The following is a 19,434-nucleotide window of genomic DNA, read 5'->3' as shown; positions in this document are numbered from 1 at the left end:
TTATTAGAAGTGCTGTTGGATATGAGGAGAAGCCAAACTGCAAAGTTAAGAAATGAATGGTGAGAAAATGTAACAAGCCAAGAATAGGCAACTCGTTCAAGTAGTTTTGCTTTCACAGATAGGATAATGATCAGAACCAAGACAGTATTAAGGGCTCACCACTCTGCCCCCTCTTTAGTATGGGAAATATTTGACTGAAAGATAAATGCCAGTTACACACACAGGATTCGACATCGCTAAAATTAACCTTTAACAAAGAATGAACAGTAGTTAAAAAGTATTACGTTCTGTATCAGAACATCAAGATCTTTCATCAGTACTAGCTGATTAAGGAGTTAGGAGAATGAGTACCCAGCATTTTTAAAAAACCAAAATAAACCTTTTAACTTGGCTACCATACATCAATCTCCTAAATTTGAGTCAGTTTACATTTTTACTGCCTCTAGCTGATAAAACTGGATCTCCTAAACCACTCCTCCCACAACTTCCTTCTAGTCCCAGCTGAAGCCAGAGACTTAACCTGTTCCTCAGATAAGAGATTTTAACAGCGGGAATCAAGAGACTTCTGCAAAGTTTTTCTCTGGAGATCCAAATAAAGATGCCAAAAAGTAAGTCTATATGGGGAATTAAACTTTTAGAGAATCAAGTAGTTAACTATGACAATAAGTAATTTCGAGAGAGAATTAATGGTGGGGTGGAGAGAGAGATTAGGTTAAATCTCGAGGCAAAGCTTCAAGAAAGGAAAAAAACCAAGAAACCCTCAGGAAGTAGCAATAATACAGGCGCTTGCCACAGGCAGGCGTCTAAAATTTTCTCACGCCAGGAGTGCATATGGCTTCAAAAGAGCGCTCCGATGTCTTTTAAAGCACTGGCGGGAGAGGAAACTTACACTAGCGGCGAATACAAAGGCAGAAACTTTGCGATTGACCCCGGAAACATTTTATTTTGCGTAGGTATCTGGAGAATTTTCTTTGGCGATTCGTTACTTGATCCGGAAGAAGAGACAGCAAACATCACCTGCGATTGGATCGCAGAATAAGGGCGGGGCGTTAGCGAGCCATTCACCTTGGCGACCGGATGTGGCGATACCGGAAGCTGCTAGGCTGAGCTTTGCTCTCGCTGGCGGCCTCGGTGGGCGGGGTCGGCCGAGCCCGTCTGGCTTGGTCTTCACCACTGACCCGGCACCGATAGGGGCGGCACCATTAAGGCCACGCCTCCCGCGCTGATTCCCGGTGACTCTGGAGCGATGTCCTAGGCGCTGAGGCGGAGACTCAGGGCTGTTTTCTCAGAGGTTAGGGACGGACCCGCCCCGTCAGCCTCTTCGATTCTTCCGGTTTCTGGTGGCTGCGCCGCCTCCATCCGAAGCCTGAGGATACGCCCTCTCGAGAGCCCGCCGTCGCTCTCCTTTCAGCTTGTAACCTCTCTGAGCTGCTACGGGGCAACTCCATCCCTACATTCTCTCGCTCTGGTTCTCGCCACTTGGAGGACCTCGGCCCCGACACTGCCCCCTTTCCTGGATGTACTGGTCCCTTCCACTCCTCTAAAATGTCCAATAACCTACAGAGGGTCTTCCTGAAACCTACAGAGGAAAAGTCAGGCAACGCCTCGCACTGGTAAGTACCGGTTTCGAATCTCCCTCGACATGGCCGCACCTCGCCCGTCTCTTAGCAGGATGTCGAGTCGGCCGTCGTTTCCTGACGTTCTGCAATTCAGATGCCTTTGATCCCGCTGGGTGAGCACTCCAGGGGAAGTTCGCGGCAGTTTGGCACTTAGAGCCCTTAGAGCACATCCCTGTCGGAAACGTAAAACCTCTTCAGAGCCTGACGCAGTCAGCCTCTGCCCTGGCTCCGCAGGACTCCAGCGTCTGAAGTTTCATAGGCTGACAGAGTAGATCTCCACGGGAGAGGAAAATCAACATGGCCGGCGCGCCTGTGTGAGCAAAATCTTCTGGAAGATTCTCGCGCACTCTCAGAAAAACACGCAGCAATCCGCGCGGATTAGCAAGTGCAGCTCAGGTGGCGCTGGACCTTCAGGGAAAATAGCTGTAATTTAAGAGAGTTAGTGAGAAGGAAAGGACATATTTTTGTGTAATTAATAAGAGTATATGAATATAGAAACCGAAAAATTGTTCTGGAATAAGGGAATCGATTTTTTTTAAATTTCGAATAATAGCTTTATTTGAAGATAAAAGTGAAGATAGAGAAATTATCATGTAAAGTTAATCCCTTCGAACAGCATATTCGAAGCAGGTGTAATGAGAATGTCGTCTCGAATTGGATGTTTATGTAGAGGAACTACATTTGTCAGGGGGAGATTCTAGTATTTCTTAGACACTTATTTGTAAATTTAGACAATAGTTTATCACTAACTCAGTGGTTTTTTAAAGCTCATATTAATCAAGAAGAAATAAAACTGGAACAAAATTGTTTGCTAAGGTAGAATATTTTAAGTTGTACTCTCCATGGTTTGTGGGTATATAATAAGCGGCGAGAAGAAAGTTAACGAGTCCCTGCAGAAGGAAAATGTGAAGAAGAAGGCATGGAAATGGAGATATAAAAATCATGGAAAAGCATTCATGATTGAAGAAAATCGGGCTCACTAGGTTTAATGCTAGCGTTGCTAGTTACTATTTGTGAGGCCAAGTGACCTGGTTTCCAGTCTGTAAATAAGAGCACCTAGAGGTATTTTAAGGATTAAAAGAATGAATATACTAAAATACTTAGTATAGGAAAAATAGAAAAGCATTATTTAAATGTTAGCTATTATTATTATCGTAAGGATACAACTTTACTTCTGTACAAATTTTAGCCCAGGAAGTAGGTAGTTACAAGTAGCTATAAAACCTAATTGTAATAAACACTTTAAAAAAAGTATGCATAATATTCTAAAGAGAAATGGTCACCAAAAGTGTTGAGCTAAAACCATATGGAAGAACTGCCAAGAAAGAACCATTGTATTTCAGATCTTAACAAGAGCCAGCTTTTGTGCATGTATGTTTTTTGTTGGCTTATTTTTGGTGGAAGTTGAAGGGGAAGGCAGAGGTAGTGCCCTGTATAGATATGCAAAAATAGAATTAGTCTTTAATGATTGTTCATTTCTTCTATCTTCTTTTAGTACCTGGATATTTTATAACATCTGATTTACCCTAATTTAACACAATTTGTTTCAGGATTGCATTCTTTTTCAATATCAGAAATTAGACAGAGTAAGAACCTTACTTTTTGTGTATTGTGTAATTTAACTCTGTTATCCAGTTTCTACTTCTTTTGGCTATCTATATTTTTAAAACATTACAAGTTGAATTCTGTTTTAGTTACATTCATCAGTTATCTGGAGTTCATTAACTCATTGGTTTATGCATTATTTTTTATCATTTTTGAATGCATTTATTTCTTCAAATCCTCGATTTTAAATCACATACTTAAGACATTTACAAGATGCTTTTCTGAAACAATTTGACATTTACTTTGGTTATTGATTGCATATTTGATTCTATTCTTTTTTATAAGTAACAATCTGCATGATGTCCAAATATACTTTTGCAAATAGTTGGATTAATGTCATCTCTTTAGTTTATTGGAAGCTTCATTTTCTTATATTTCTTATATTTTCTTATATTTTGATGGTATAAAATCATTTTTTTCATAAGTTTAAAATGACTATATGATTTTATTATTTTCTGTAGGTACTTGAATTTTTCTTGAGTTACTTCTTTCCTGCTGTAAAGTTTTTCAGTAATGTGATACAGAATGTTTATTGTTTAAAAAGTATCTCTTATCAGTGCATAAAATGTAAAACCCAAATTTAATCTTATAATACAAAGGAAAAATCTGGAAGATATTTGTGACAGTAAACATTAAGTTTATTTAGATTTGGACTTCATATGCAAAGAGCAAAGCAGGAGTCAGAATGGTACAGTAGAGTTACAAAGACCTTGGTAGAGTTACAGAAACAAGGTAGAGTTACAGAGACCTAGGTTCATATGCTGCGTCACCACTTATTATCTGTATCGTTCAAACATTTGGTTAAAAAACGTTCACTGAGTGCCTGCTATGTGACAGACTGTGCTAAATTGAGAGGCTGACTAAAGAGTAGGATATGGGCCATGCCCATGAAAAACCTTAAGTCTGGAGGTGGATATGATGTAATACACTTTTTAATAGTGTTATGTACAGGATGATGCTGTGAGGGCATACAGAAAGGGAATTGTAGGAAAGGTTTCTGGAGTGGCTGAGTTGGAGAATGGAAGTATCAGCTATCCAATTAAAGATGAATGCAGGCTATGCCAGGAAGAGGGAATTGATTAAAAAAAACAGCAGTATGACTTATTACTAGTAATAAGTGGGATAAATAGAGAGCTCTTAAGGGTTTGCTGAAAAGATTAGACTTCATCTGTTGGAGAGCCTTCAGAGGATTTTAAGAAAAGAACTGTCATGGTCAGGTGTCGTTTTAGGTAACTGATGGCAGTGTGGATTTGGGGGTGAGGGGTCAGGCATATAAGGATTCTATTTCAGTTGTCCTTTCAGATATTCAGAGAGCCTGCACTAGCTAATGTAGAGCAAGGGTTGGATTCAGAGAAATATAGAAAGGAAAATAGGCAGACCTTGTCAGTGAACTGGCATGAAGAAAAGTGGATCAATTATGATGCCAATTTTCTGGGTAGATATTGGTAAATTAGTTGAGGTGAGGAACACACCAAGAAAGCAATCAGTGAGATATTTGAATCTGAAACTCAGGCAGGGTCAGAGCTGAAAATAGAGAGTGATAGACCGTTGGCTTCTATCTGCCTTTGTTCTTAAATAGGGAGCTAAAATGGGTGTCCTCAGCAGGGGGCTTGGTTTGGTTAGATAGATAATGTTTCATTGTCAGTTCAGTGTGCATTTAGTTTTGTACAGTGTGTTATTATCTTAGCTTTTGTGATTTGTGTGTGTGTGTGTGTGTGTACGTGTACGTGTACGAGAGGCAGAGAGAGAGAAAGACACACATACCATAAGGCTAACTGAAATCTATTTCTCATTAATCTCTCAGTTTATTCATGAATTTTTGGGACCCTGTTATATTAGGGTTATGCTAAAGTAAATACAAGAAAATGCATGGGATTGCCCAAGAAAGCATGTCTCTGAATAAGTTATTTAATATTACTAAATCTTCATTTTCTCAACTATAAAATAGGAATGGCAATACCTACCTTGTTGGACTGTTTATTAGGGTTAGAGTTAATGACAACTGTTTACAATAACATATCTATTATGTATATAATATTATATGGTAAATATTATCATATATATTATTACATTATGTACTTGTGTATGTCATGTATGTACATAATGTTGAATCAGAGAGAGTAAGATGGAAGAAAGTCTCTTAGCAGTTGAAAATTTTGCAAAATTATCTACGAAATGTTCAGTAACCTGCAAAATTTTTATCATTCCATATCTAATCTGTAAATGCTTCACTCAAAATTAGAATAGTCAAAAATGTCAGAAGTTATATAATATTATAAGTATGTTTAATGTATCTTTTATTAAATTTCTCACATTTTCAAAAGATTATCTGATTCATTTACTTGTTCTTGAACACCAATTATATATTTTTGTGGAAGATGATATCTAGCTTATATTGGGAGCTTATTAGAATCCCAACCAGTTATAGCAAACCTTTACAAATGAAGAAAGATTCAAAGAGGTTAAGTAAATTTACCAAAGTCAATCAACTAATAATTGGAAGAGCCAGGATTAGAAGCCCATAATCTTTATAATGTATTCCTGTGTTCTCTTTTAAAGCCTTAAACTGTATTAGTTTTCCAGTGTAGTTTCTCAGTTCACATCCTAGTTGGTTTAAAGTAATTAGCATGTTGATTACTCTTCTTTTTAAGTGACCTAACCAGAGCATGGGATGCAAAGTCCGGTTTTAGTTTTAGTTCTAACCTTAACTAACAGAATATGATCTTTAAGAAAACAGAATCTTTATAGGGTTTTAGTATGTTAAGTGGAAGATCTCTTCTATAGCTGAAAAATATATATATTGATTGAAGAAGTATGAATTTCACCCTGATTTATCACTTCTTTCCTTAGCATTCTGCATTTCAGTTTAATTTTTAGAACTCATTCCATTTGTTACTAGGAAATCACAGACTTTTTTAAAATCAGAGTTTGTAGGATTCAATTCAGCCAATATTGTCTACAGTGTGCCAGTTGCTCTATTAGGTGTAGAGAATATAGATATGAACAGAATAACCTACCCTTAAGGAATTTATGGTCTCTGGTAGATTGTATGAATCTCTACTGATATACTGACATAGAAGAAACTGTATTTTCCTTCCCTTTTTTGGAGGGGAAATGAAGAAGAGAGGAAAAATCCATGATTAGATTTGAAGAGTTTGTGCAATATAAATGTTTTTATAAAGCGGAAATATAGGGGCCATGTAATAAAGTATGTGAATGAAGTATCAGAATTCTGTGTGATTTGTTTAACTAATATGCCAATTAAAATGTGTTTGCCCCATGCAAATAATTAATTATAAAAGCGTGTGTTCTGCTCTGTTGAAGCTTCTAATGTGTTAGCCAGGTGTTACTGACAAATGAAGTACATAAACTAAATGAGACTAAACATTAAAGGTATTGAGACATTTCAATATATTTGAAATATTTGAAAGAGCTGCCTTATTTTTTATATAATTTTTTGAGGGCCTACTGTGCTTGGTATTGGAAGAACAGTTACAAAATAAATGATATAGTCTCTGACCATAATGGGTTTCAAGCTCACTGAGGAAAAAAATACTTTACTAATTTTTTAAAATTAACTAATAGATCAAAGGCTTTATAGAAGGCATTATGTAACTCCTAGCATTAGTGGCACCAATGAGAGTGCTTTAGGGATTCCAACTTGGAAGAAATTAATATGAGTTTGAGTGACTAGCAGATATTTCATGGAGAAGATGGATTGATCCTCAGTTTATAACTATGTTTTAAATTGTTAGAGAAGAAAAAAAAACCTTAAAGAATGCTTAGAGTAAATATTGTACATGAGACAATCCAGAATAGTAGAGACCTTTCTGGTAGGACCAGAGATTTTATGCTGAGATGTTCTAGGTGGTACTATTGTAGAGATTGGTTGGGGCTAGATTGTAGATGATTTTCATGTCAGGCTGAATTGGCAATGATGAATTACTGAAACTTTGAGCAAGGAGGTAACAGGATGAAAACAATGATTTAATCTGCCAGAGATACATAATGATAATGGCCACAGTCAGAAAAATGAGTTTAAAAGTCAGAGCCAAACACAGGAATGAGATAATGAGGACTAGATACAAGGTGATGCAGGTCTGATCTAGCAAGTAGAAGTGGCAAAGGTGAAGAAAGAGAATATGAGTAAGAGCTGTAAAAAAGAAAAAAAAAATTTATAGACTTGGTGATTCATTCAGTATACATTTATTGAATGTTTATCCTTTGTAAGCATCTATACAAAGTACTATGGGTGAATTAAAGGTGAATAAAGAGGGTGGTAAAGATAGAGATTACGAGGTGATTTAAGACCTAAGTGACCTGGAAAACAGTAGTGCTGACACATGACTGGATGGTAAGATAGAGTAGTAGTTTTCAGTACAGAGTAATTTTAACTTTAAAGTAATGGTATTAAAAGTGAAAATGTTTGGTCAGACATCACAAATACGGAATTGAGGTCAATATTAGGGGATAGAATAAAAGGATATAACGTGAGAGTCATCATTGCAGAAGAGATAGTTGAAGGTAATAGTTGAAGCTTTGAACTATTACCTTGGTGCACTCTTTAAGGAAGAATGCCTTTTTTAAATTTTATTTTTTTATTGAAGTATGGTTGATTTACAAAGGAAGAATGTGTTAAAGAAGAAACAGGGTCAAGAACTGTACTTTGGGGAGAAGTCATAGTTGGATACTTAAAATGCAGAAAATGAATAAGAAAGGGAACATTAAGAAAGACAAGAAATATTGTACACAATGGAAATCGTAGTAGAAAGAGGTTCAAGATGGAGGGATAATTAGCTACCAGTACTAATTTCAGCAGAGAGCACCTAGGGAATGAGTATAGAGTAAAGCCAGATTTAACTGTGTGGACATATTTCATAATCTTTGAGAATAAGGTGTCGTAGAATAATGGGAAAGAAAATAGATTGCAGAAGACAGTGGGCTTCAAGACAACTTTTTGGCATATCAGTGACAGAAAGTTGGTAGATGGTCCTAATTATGGTTCATTAACACCATCTACCAACTTTCTGTCACTGAACTTGGCACCCACATCCCAATCTTCTCTCTAATCCTACATAACTTTAGCATCTGTATGGATAACCTCTTTGTCACCTGGTCTTTCAGTACAAAGATCTTTTTCCTCAGTGTTTTCTCCATTCTATCACCAGCTATCCACTTCTGTAGTTCTTGTTATCAGATGAAATTGCTGCATCTACAAAATTCTTGATTTAGGCATCCTGCTTTCCAAACACCAGTTCCTATATTTTAGCTTAGTTGTTTAAGTATTCCCATTCTGACTGTTCTTTATCTGGCCTTCAGTCCATTCCCTTTATTTTCTCCCTATACATTAGCCTTTTATGTTCTCATTTCCTTCCCATCTAGTATAGTTTCTGTATTTCATCATTTGGTAATTTTTTTCAGTACCCTAAAATCTTTTGCTCCTCTTTGATTTTTGTTATACCCTTCTGAAGCCACCCCAATCTTGGATGAACTCAGTGATTTACTTTCTCTGCCTATACCTGGTGAAACAGGGAGACTCTCATGAGCACAGGTTGGTATTACTATGAATTCATGATCATTACCTATCTCCCTGGGCCATCAACCCTGCCTGATGACTGATATTTTCTGAGGTCAGCTTATTTTTTCACAAAGACTGTTTCAAATCTTTTTGATTATCCTCAAATCTCTCCCTGTTTTTGCTCTTCTTAGCAATTGATGTCATATCCTTATTTCATAGTGCAAGTAAAAGCCACTAGATCAGAATTACCTCAACCTTCTAACACCAAAGCTTTAAATTTACCTGCAAATGCACCTAACCTCTCTTCCAGTTCCGATGAAAGGACATACTTCTCCAGCTCTCTTTAAGGTTCAGTCCCTTCAACTGTCTTATGGTCTCAATTTCCTACCTCCTTTTCAAACTTTACATTATTAATTACCCCTCTTTCTCCTTTATTACCAGTCTCTTCCTTTCATTGACTCACATGAGCATTTATGCTCTAGTTCACCTAACATTAAAAAAAAAAAGAAAAAAAGAAAAGATCTTTTCTTTGACCCCATTTAATTTCCAGCTGCTTTCCAGTTTTTCTCTTCCTCTTACAGTCAAAGTTCATAAAAGAGTTGTCTATCCTTGTTGTCTTCATATTCACTCCTACCAACTTCTTTCCTCACCAAACTGCTCTTTTAAAGCCATCAATGATCCTCATGCCCTTAATTCCAGTATACATTTTTAACCTGCATCCTACTTGGCCTCTCAGAAACTTTCAATAGAATTGCCCAATTTTTTTTGAAACTCTCTCTTCCTTTGGCTTCCATTGCATCAGAATCTCTTGATTTTCTTTCTACCACTCAAAGAAAGTGGGAAGCTGATGAAATGTTTTAAGCTGGGAAGGGCTGGCGTTAGAGTGCTGAGTAATTTTAAAAGGAGATGGTAGACTGAAGAAAAGACCAGTTATGAAGCTACCATAATAGACCAAGCCAGAGATGGACTAGAGTGGGAACAATTGATTTGTAAACGATTGAATAGGTCAAGAGAAATTTAGGAGTTAATATCAACAGGATTTTGTGATAGGTTGAATACAGATGGTAAGAAAGTTGTAATTACTTTTTCAGACTTAGGCATCTAAGATAGTTCGGATGCCACTTACTGAAGGAAGAACACTGGAAAAGACCATGTTGAGTTTTAGGTGCATTTGAGATTCTGAATGGAAATGTCAAGAGGGAAGTTGGACATATAAGCCTGAATCTCAAAGGAGCTAAGATATAACTATTTGAATTGTTGATATATAAATGGTAGTTTAGTTGAAATCATGCATATAAAATAAATCATCTGGGGGAAAGCTTACAGAGTAAGAAGAGAAGAATTTACTCTAAGCTTTGGTGAATTCCAACATTTTAAGGTTGATTCAAGCAGAATGAGTTGGCAAAGAAGACTGAGGAGTCACTACAGGGATAGAAGTATGTCATATCTAGGAAACCTTGGGAAGAAAATGTTTAAAGAAAAGGAGTGAGCATTTTTGTACTCTTCCAAGTACATCATTTATCTCAATAAAAATTGCCTATTTACATGTCCATGTACCCAGCATTTTAAGTTCTTTTAGGGATTGTGGGTTGAACTAGTTTAGAGGCTAGCAAACATTTTCTGTAAAGGACCAGATAGTAAATGTTTAGGCTTTATAGGCCATGTGATCTTTGCTGTAACTACTTAACTCTGTTGTTGCAGCAGAAAGCAGCCATGTACAATACATAAAAAATGTGTGTGACTGTGTACTAATAAAACTTTATTTATGGATACAGAGTTTTGAAACTCATAATTTTCATATATCACAAAATGTTATTTTTGTGATTTTTTTAAATTAAAATATAAAGACCATTCTTAGCTTGTGTACTATACAAAAACAGGGAGAGGGCCAGACTTGGCCCCAGGCTGTAGCTTACTGAGCTACATAACTGAGTCTGGTGCCTAAACCATAACAGACACTCAGTAAATTTTGGTTTAACAAATTAAGTTCTGATCCAGTTTATATTTGCTTTTTGGGGGATAGGGAGGAGGTGAAGGTGGGTTTTCTTCTTCAACCTGTCAAAGCAAGAATTCATACTTTTCTTTATGTTTATACTTCTTTAGAGATTAACTTTTAATTTATTGAAAGTAAATACAACATTTTGAAGTGCTATCAAAGGGCCAGAAAACTTTTAAATATTTATAAGTATATAATTATGTTATTTGGGGTTGCAAAAAGGTAAAACTAAATCCAGTGCTTCCTAAGATGCATAGAATTTTTGGCTTTGATTTGTATTAATACCTGAAGCTTTAAAAACACCTATAGGCAGAAAAACACACCTTTACACTACTGAGAATTCTAATTATTATTATTTTTCATTCTTAAATTTTTTTCATTTAATCTTAGCCATGTAAGGCCATATTGGGTCTATAGGACATGGACTCTGTACCCATATTGCTGGAATTTAGTATGAGAGACAATATGTAGACCAGTGGAAAAAATCCATTAATATATGATGACAACTTATGATATGTACCATGAAGGAAACTAACAGATGTAATATTATTACCTGTGAAGGAAGAGCAAGGGTAGTTAAGGTGGCCAGAGAATGTATCTTCTGGGAAGTATCATTTATGTTGAGAGTTGAGTATATGGGTGGGTGAAGAATAAGTAGCATGTGTGACTACCCTGAGTCCCATGAGGGTTTAGTATTTTCCAAGAACTGAAGGATGGTTTCAGGATAACTTGAGGTGTCTGCATTTAAGTAATCTACAAATAATTGATTGTACAAACAGATACAGATTAGTATTGGATTTTTTTAAAAAAATCAGATAATCTGTGCTAAGTAATAGCTGATAACTTTTAATAGAATCAAAATAGGCTAAGTTAAAAAAATTATTGACTTCCAGTGTATTCCACATTCACTGAAAACCATTCAGCTGAAATGATGTTGCTATTATAAATATGGGTTGACTGACAATTGGAACTAATATGAGTAATTGCCATACCAAGAGCTATTTAACACCAAACATCAAACATGCTGGAACAATAAATCAAAGAAGAAACTGGTTCCTACATGAGTAACTCAGTTTAGTCTCCAGAAATGTGGCAAACTAAGGTATCATCTTAAGAGATGCCTTAAGCAAAAGAATGGCTGACAGTAGAACTTGTCATTATCAGGGGGAAGAATATAGAACAGATTGGGTAGGGGGAGAAAAAAGTGAGGGAAATAGAATAAGCATAAATGGAGGTAAAATAAGAATCCTGGTCAATAATAGTAAAGGAGAAGGACTAGAGGAAAGAATTTAAGGAAAAGAAGGAAGGATGCTAATAGTTTAAGAGGAGCATATTCTAGTAGCTGAAATTTTATACAGGGTAAAACTTAGAAAAGTCTACTTTTAGGAATAAATGCTAATATCTTATACCCATTGCCTAATCATGTGAGGAGATCTATATCAAAGCTGACCATACCTTTGATTATCTCTTCTACTTCTTCAAACTCTTTCTTTTGCAGTATTTCACTTTGAAAACTCAAAGTGACAAATTACATACTTACGTTATTATATTTTATAAATTTTTATTTTTAAAACATAGTGTTTGCAAATACTTGTTTTTAAATAAAATGTATATACCATGTAGTATGTTGTATTTATTTACTCGATGTTCTTTTAAGTGTTTCAGGCTGCATGTACCAAGTAGTTCAGACGATTGGCTCGGATGGAAAAAATCTTCTGCAATTACTTCCAATTCCTAATTCCTCTGGAAATCTTATACCACTAGTTCAATCTACAGTCATGTCTGATGCTTTGAAAGGGAATACAGGAAATCCAGTTCAAGTTACTTTTCAGACTCAGATTTCCAGCTCCTCCACAAGTGCATCAGTTCAATTGCCCATTTTTCAGCCAGCCAGTTCTTCAAACTATTTTCTTACAAGAACAGTAGACACAGCAGAAAAAGTTAGAGTTACTTCTGTGGGAACTGAAAATTTTACCTCATCAGTTTCTAAAGTTCAGAGGCATGGTGTGAAAATTGATGGACTCACCATGCAAACGTTTGCTGTTTCTCCCTCCTCAACACAAAATGATTCATCTTATATTTTAGTAAATACCCAGAGTCTTCCAATGACTGTGAAGTCTCCGGTTTTGCCTTCTGGGCATCATTTACAGATTCCAGCCCATGCTGAAGTGAAATCTGTACCAGCGTCTTCATTGCCTCCTTCAGTTCAGCAAAAGATACTTGCAACTGCAACCACAAGTACCTCAGGAACAGTTGAGGCCTCCCAAATACCAACTGTTATTTATGTATCTCCTGTAAATACAGTGAAAAATGTAGTTACCAAGAACTTTCAAAACATTTACCCAAAACCTGTTACAGAAATAGCAAAGCCAATGATACTAAACACCACACAGATTCCAATGAATGTTGCTAAAGAGACACAATTAAAAGGTGGTCAGCATTCTCAAGCTGCTCCAGTGAAATGGATTTTTCAAGAGAATCTACAGCCTTGCACTCCATCTCTTGTTCCTGTTAAATCTTCAAATAATGTGGCTTCAAAGATTTTAAAAACTTTTGTAGATAGGAAAAGTTTGGGAGATAATACTGTAAATTTGCCACCATTGAGTACCATCAGTCCTAGTGGGACACAATCCAAAAGTATGCCTATTAAAGATAATGCTTTGGTTATGTTTAATGGGAAAGTCTATCTATTGGCTAAAAAGGGGACAGATGTTTTGCCATCACAAATTGACCAAGAGAATTCTGTTTCTCCTGATATTCCACCAAGAAAAGATACATCACAGATAGTAAGTTCAAGTCCAGTCACAGAAATATCCAGAGAGGTTGTAAGTATTGTTTTGGCTAAAAGTAAATCTTCCCAGATGGAGACAAAATCACTTTCAAATACCCAGCTTGCTTCCATGGCCAATCTAAGGGCAGAGAAGAATAAGAAAGTGGAGAAACCATCTCTTTCTACCCCAAACCCACATAGTATGAACCAATCCATTAACTACTTAAAGCACAGTAAGACTTTATTCTCAAAGCCAGACTTTCCAGATGGATTTAGTACAGGACAAAATTCCCCCAGAAAAGGAAATATCATCCACAGCATAGAGAAAATAAGTTCCTCTGTTGATGCAACAACTGTTACTTCACAACAGTGTGTTTTCAGAGACCAAGAACCAAAGGTAATTTTCCCATGTTAGGGTGTTCTTTTTATCTATGTATATAGAAAATTTTTCTTTCTTAATTCTCAAAGTTAGTTATCTATGATACCTCTCTTTCCCTCCTCTCCCATCCTCCTCTTCATCACACACATACCATACGCACATGAATGCTTAAATAAGTCAAAGCTTTCATCTGAAGGAAATGTTTGAGGAGTGTAATAGAGAGAGCTGAAGCAGTATTTTTCTCTAGAATCATTTGGCATGCCAAGTCTTCAAAGCAAAATTAAACAAACAAATCACAGAGCAACAAGATTTAGAAGAGTTGGAGAAGGATAATGTGAATTCAAAGCTTAGTAAAATTTTGTGTGTGTGTGTGTGTGTATATATATATATACATATATATATATATATACAAACACACATACTTATCTTTGTACACATAAATACATATACATGCATACATATATACTTAAGAGCTTACTTTTAGTATATGAAGAGATTAATATTATGCACAGAGCAGTGCTGGGATTTGTTTGTTTGTTTTGTGGTGGTAGGGAGATATCTGGCAACTTTTTTAGGTAGACGGTAGAAGGGGCAGGACATGGCTAATTAATACCTTTCAGTCATTTGTGGAAAAAGAATTTATCAACATCTTGATTGGGTTGTTTGGTTGTTTTTTGTGTTTTTAGTATACAAGTCTCCTGTTCCTCTTTTTAGTCCTTCTTTCTGAATCATTCAATTACTCAACATATCCACATAGTTATCCTTCTGTTCTACTTAAGATATGTGTACGTGTAATCACTAAATATTTGTACCCACATTTTCCTTCTTAGAGGTCTACTTAATAATGTTCAGTATTTCTCCCCTTCAGTACAGAATTCAATGAACTCCAGAGATGTAAGGAGGTAAATTCTGATTAAGTACAAATTGATTAAAGCTATAAGAGTTTTCCAAAAGATGACAATTTCCAACATGATGTTTTATTGATTATTTTTAACTTGTCATTAGTCTGTATTCTCATTTCATTTGTTTGAGAATTAACTACCTGTTACTTTCCTAGTACAAGAAAGTAAAATTTTAGGAGAACATTTTGGTTTTGCTCAGTTAAGTTCAGCTTTTCAAGTGTGGGTGGTAAGGCAAGAGTAATACAATCCAATCATTTAGGACTTTAAAGCATAGCATTTTAAGTAAGATGAGGTAATCACTTAGTTGCTAGTCTGATAAAATAGCTTAAGTAATTGGCAGTATTGTTTGTGTGTTTTCTTTTCCTATTTCCAGATCCAGAATGAGATGGCATCAACATTAGAAAAAGTTACTCAAGAAAGAAATGACAAGAACAATTCCCAAGGAAGAAGCAATAAGGCATCATATCTGAACAATGATGCTGAACTTAGAAAGATATTTGGTCTCACTAAAGATTTGAGCGTGTGCCTTACTCGGATTCCTCACCATTTGGGCTCTGGAGGAGGTTTTGATTCCTTTAGCTGTTTGGTGAAAAGTGATACTTACAAAGAGACAGAGTTTATAGTGAAGGAGGAAGGGAGAAAACAGGTAATAGATTTTAAAGTGTCCTTTGTAGGTACTCCAAAGATATATGAATGTATTAATTTTCTTGATTTTTTTTTAGTCTTGTGCATTAATATGAATGATAGTTGTTACCAAATTTGCATGTATATGTATTATACTAAAACAATGTTAAGAAGAACCATATATGCACAGGTAAAAATGCATCCCCAGTTAATTAAAAATGTTGCTTTAGGGAATTCCCTACCAATCTAGTGGTTAGGACTCCGAGCTCTCACTGCTGAGGGTCCCAGTTCAATTCCTGGTCAGGGAACTAAGATCCCGCAAGCCACAAGGCATGGCCAAAAAAAATAAAAAAGGAAAAGAAAAGAAAAGAAATGACAGAAATGCAGGGAAAATATAAGCATGCAGATACTCACTGAAGTATTACTTTAATTTAAACATCTTAAGAAATCTACACAATAATGATGAAAATAAAATCCCGATAACTTTGCTTACTGTCTTTCTACTTATAAATATTTCATTATTGTATAATATCCTGAACTTCAGATCTGAAACCGGTCAACCTTTCCCAGTGATAATCTTCCCTATGTGCCTACTCTGCAGAGGAGAAAATAAATAAATAAATTCTATTTCTTATGCTCTTCACATATGGTTGTTAGGTTTTCATAGTAGATCAATATAGCTTCTAATATTTGACTTAAGCAGGAATATGTGAGTTTTTTGTTGAGTTGAATTTAATGGCTAAATATTTGTATCTGCAAACTTTGTTAAATTCGAGAGCACACTATTCAGCAATAATATTTTGTTTTTCTTTTGGAATCTTAGTCAACATTGCAACAGGGTTTTGGTAAGAAAAGAAAAGCAAAAACCAATAAGAAGATGGATCACACAAAGAAGAGAAGAACTGAGAGTGTTTATAACACAACTGTAAATGGAGGGACTAATGTCACCAGTTCCCAACTCGTTAGCAGTATTTTACCAACTTCAAATGTATCACACCATAACATTCTCAGAGGCTGCAACAAAACCAGGGAAGAAAAGAGATCTGAGGTAGAACACTCTACCCATGGGAATGAAGAGAAATGCACACTGAGTTCAAATACAGCTTTTGAGCAAAGCCATTCCTTCAATAAAAACTATACTGAAGATATTTTCCCCATGACACCACCAGAGTTAGAAGAAACCATTAGAGATGAAAAAATAAGAAGACTTAAGCAGGTGCTGAGAGAAAAAGAAGCAGCTCTTGAAGAAATGCGTATGAAGATGAGCCAAAAATAATGAAATGTTGCTATACGTAAAGACCAGTGAAATAGCTGTGTTTTTTCATATACTTTTGCATTAAGTTAATTATAGATGCATTCTGAAAGTGTCTTTGAATATTAAACTTGTCTTTTCATCAGTTGATTATCAAATTTTATTTAAGGAATACAGAAAAGGTTGATTATATGACTTTTGTGAATAATCTCATGGGGTATCTGAATCTTTGTCTAGATACCTCTTTTTGGAAGGAAAAGTTTTCTATTTTTCTATTACTTTAACTTGAATTCCCCAAGTTTGAATATTTGTTATTGTTTGTACATTTAGCTAAATTGCTCAGATGTTATTCCAACAATAGGTAATTATTGTGTACTTTTTAAATTATACAATCCAACAGAGGAAATCAGCTCTAAACTTAGGTTTTCCAATGGGCTTGTATATCTATATGTCTCTTTACCCGTAAATGATACATTCTCACCATTGTTGTAAGATTTTTTTTAATTTCATGAAAGAAAATGTATTATAGCAGCATTATTTAAAAATTCAAACATTTCTCAAGAGTGAGGGACATTTGTTTTATAACCTTTACAAAGTAGTTTCATATAATACAAAATGGGTTTTAGAATTCAGGCTATATAGTGTATTGTTTGCTTAAAGTGATATGTTATTATTCCTAGGCAAATGCTTCCTTTTTTTGTGTGTGGGGGGGAATTTGTACATATGTGACTTGGATTGTGTGAAAAGTAAATATGAACATGGCCACATTTAATACTTTTTAAAGTGGTAAAGTGTAGTTTTTCATAATAGAGGCAGACATTTTCCTATCTGGTTATCTTTGATTTAGCGAGTTGGAGAATGGTGTAGAGATGGGGATTAAGGGGGAGGAAAGGGTTATTTTTTTAAAAAAATGATTAACAAATTCCTGGAAGTAGTGTCGGTCAAATAAAACCTGGACATTGGCAACAAAATAGAAAACAATAAGTCAGAAAATACTGAGAAGGAGTAGAACAAATGCAAACTGAGCATCAGCTAGATTCTCTTGCCTTTTTGGGTTTTTGTAACAGCTTTATTAAGATAATTTGTATATCTTAAAGTTCACCCTTTTGAAGTGTACAACTCAGTGGTGGTTATACTCACAGAGTTGCGCAACCATCAACATGATCTAATTAGAACATTTTCATTACCTCCAAAAAACCTCATACCCATTAGCAGTCACTCCCCAGACCCTCCTTCCCCCAGCCATTGGCAACCACCAACACTTTCTGTCTCTATAAATTTGCCTGTTTGGGATATTCATATGCATGGAATGAATCATTCAATATATGTCCCTTTGTGACTGGTTTCTTTCACTTAGCTTAATGTTTTCAAGTTTCATCTGTGTTGTGGCATGTATTAGTATGTAATCCTTTAATTGCTGAGTAATATTCCACTGTATGGATATAACACACTTTATCATTCATTTGTCTATGGACATTTTGGTTGTGTACACATTTGGCTACTAGGATGTTATGTTGCTGTGTTGCTCTGAACGTTTGGGTACATGTTTTGGTGTGGACATAATGTTTTCAAGTCTCTTGGGTATATACCTAGGAGTGTAATTGCTGGTCATACCCTAACTCATTGAGGAACTGCCAAACTATTCCAGGCAGATTTTTCTCCCCCTACTCCACCAAAATGGATCTTGTTAAGGACACCAGTGACTTCCATGTTGCTAGATGCAGTGGTCAATTGTCAGTCTTAATTTATCTATCAGTGGGAATATAATTTCATGAATTATTACCTCCTTTGAAAAAATTTTAAACATTTTATAAAAGAACCAGTAAATGTCCATTGTGGGAAAATTGAAAATACAAACTAAAATATTAAAAATTCACTTTCCCATCAAGCTAAAACATTAAATTTGGGGGCTAGGAGATACATAGTTAAAGGCTATCAGTAAATAGATATTATTTGAAGTCATAGGTCTGGAAAACTTCACTTAGGGAAACAGTATAAACAGAGAAGTTAAAATGGTGGGCTCATGTCAGACTACATTTAAAGGTTGGAAAAAGGGCAATCTCAAATGAATTTTGAGGATTGGAAGATTATTGAATGAATTGTATTTACAAATCCTTGAATAGTGCTTGACACATAGCAATGTATCAATGTTTGTTAAATAAAATAAATTCAACTAAAATCATTCTAATAGACATGTTGCATCCATTTTCATTTCATTTCATTTTCTTACCTTCTCCTTTTGATGTTTTCTGCTTCTTTTACTATTAAGGCTTTGCTGCTCATGGAATCATCAAGCACCACATTTCTTCTGATAATAAATTCCATGGTATGGAAATGTGGCTTGAATTCTTTATAGCAAAATTCTCAAAATTTGTTTATACTGATGGTCTCAAACTCCTACTTCTCACTCTGAAAGTCTCTCAAATTAGGGTTTTGTCTTGACCACTCCACTAAACCTGTTTTTCTCAAGGTGTTCAACAATCAACATATTGCTAAATCTAATGGTCAGTTCTTAGTCTTTATCTTATTTGACCTGTCAGTAGCATTTGACACTTTTTATAAGTCTGTCATTGAAATTTGTTCTTCACTTTGCTACCAAGACACCATATTCTTGATTTCCTACTACCTTATTAGTTGCTCCTTAGTCCCTGGTTGATTCCTTACCTTCTCCATGATCCATAATATTGGAGTTACATACAGCTCAGTCCTTGTATGTCTTTTATTTTATACCTATATTCAGTCATGATAGTCTCACCTAGTTCTCATGGA

At 35.4% G+C, this 19,434-nt stretch overlaps 1 protein-coding gene across 3 annotated transcripts; it reads left to right on the top strand.

Moving 5' to 3' along the window:
- The first annotated feature begins 998 nt into the window (after nt 1-998).
- LRIF1 (ligand dependent nuclear receptor interacting factor 1) lies at nt 999-18,850 on the top strand. Of its 3 annotated transcripts, none has more exons than XM_079926874.1 (4): nt 999-1,613; nt 12,396-13,905; nt 15,163-15,435; nt 16,237-18,850. In XM_079926874.1, the coding sequence occupies exons 1-4, from the start codon at nt 1,546-1,548 to the stop codon at nt 16,687-16,689; spliced, it is 2,304 nt and encodes a 767-aa protein (XP_079783000.1). In that variant the 5' UTR covers nt 999-1,545; the 3' UTR covers nt 16,690-18,850. The 3 variants fall into 3 exon arrangements, with proteins under 3 accessions (XP_079783000.1, XP_079783002.1, XP_079783001.1); XM_079926875.1 differs by having other exon boundaries at nt 1,526-1,613; nt 12,404-13,905; XM_079926876.1 differs by lacking the exon at nt 12,396-13,905.
- Nucleotides 18,851-19,434: the final 584 nt, after the last annotated feature.

This window comes from Stenella coeruleoalba (assembly GCF_951394435.1).
Source record: "Stenella coeruleoalba genome assembly, chromosome: 1".
NCBI classification, from domain to species: domain Eukaryota; kingdom Metazoa; phylum Chordata; class Mammalia; order Artiodactyla; family Delphinidae; genus Stenella; species Stenella coeruleoalba.
Note: the sequence above shows the minus strand (reverse complement) of the source record. Positions and strands in the feature narration are given on the sequence as shown.

Excerpts from the sequence above, each read along its gene's own strand:
- LRIF1 (XM_079926874.1), top strand. The coding sequence starts at position 1,546 with ATGTCCAATAACCTACAGAGGGTCTTCCTGAAACCTACAGAGGAAAAG. Across the intron at positions 1,614-12,395 it reads TCAGGCAACGCCTCGCACTG|TGTTTCAGGCTGCATGTACC; the intron begins GTAAGTACCGGT and ends TGTTCTTTTAAG. Across the intron at positions 13,906-15,162 it reads TCAGAGACCAAGAACCAAAG|ATCCAGAATGAGATGGCATC; the intron begins GTAATTTTCCCA and ends TCCTATTTCCAG.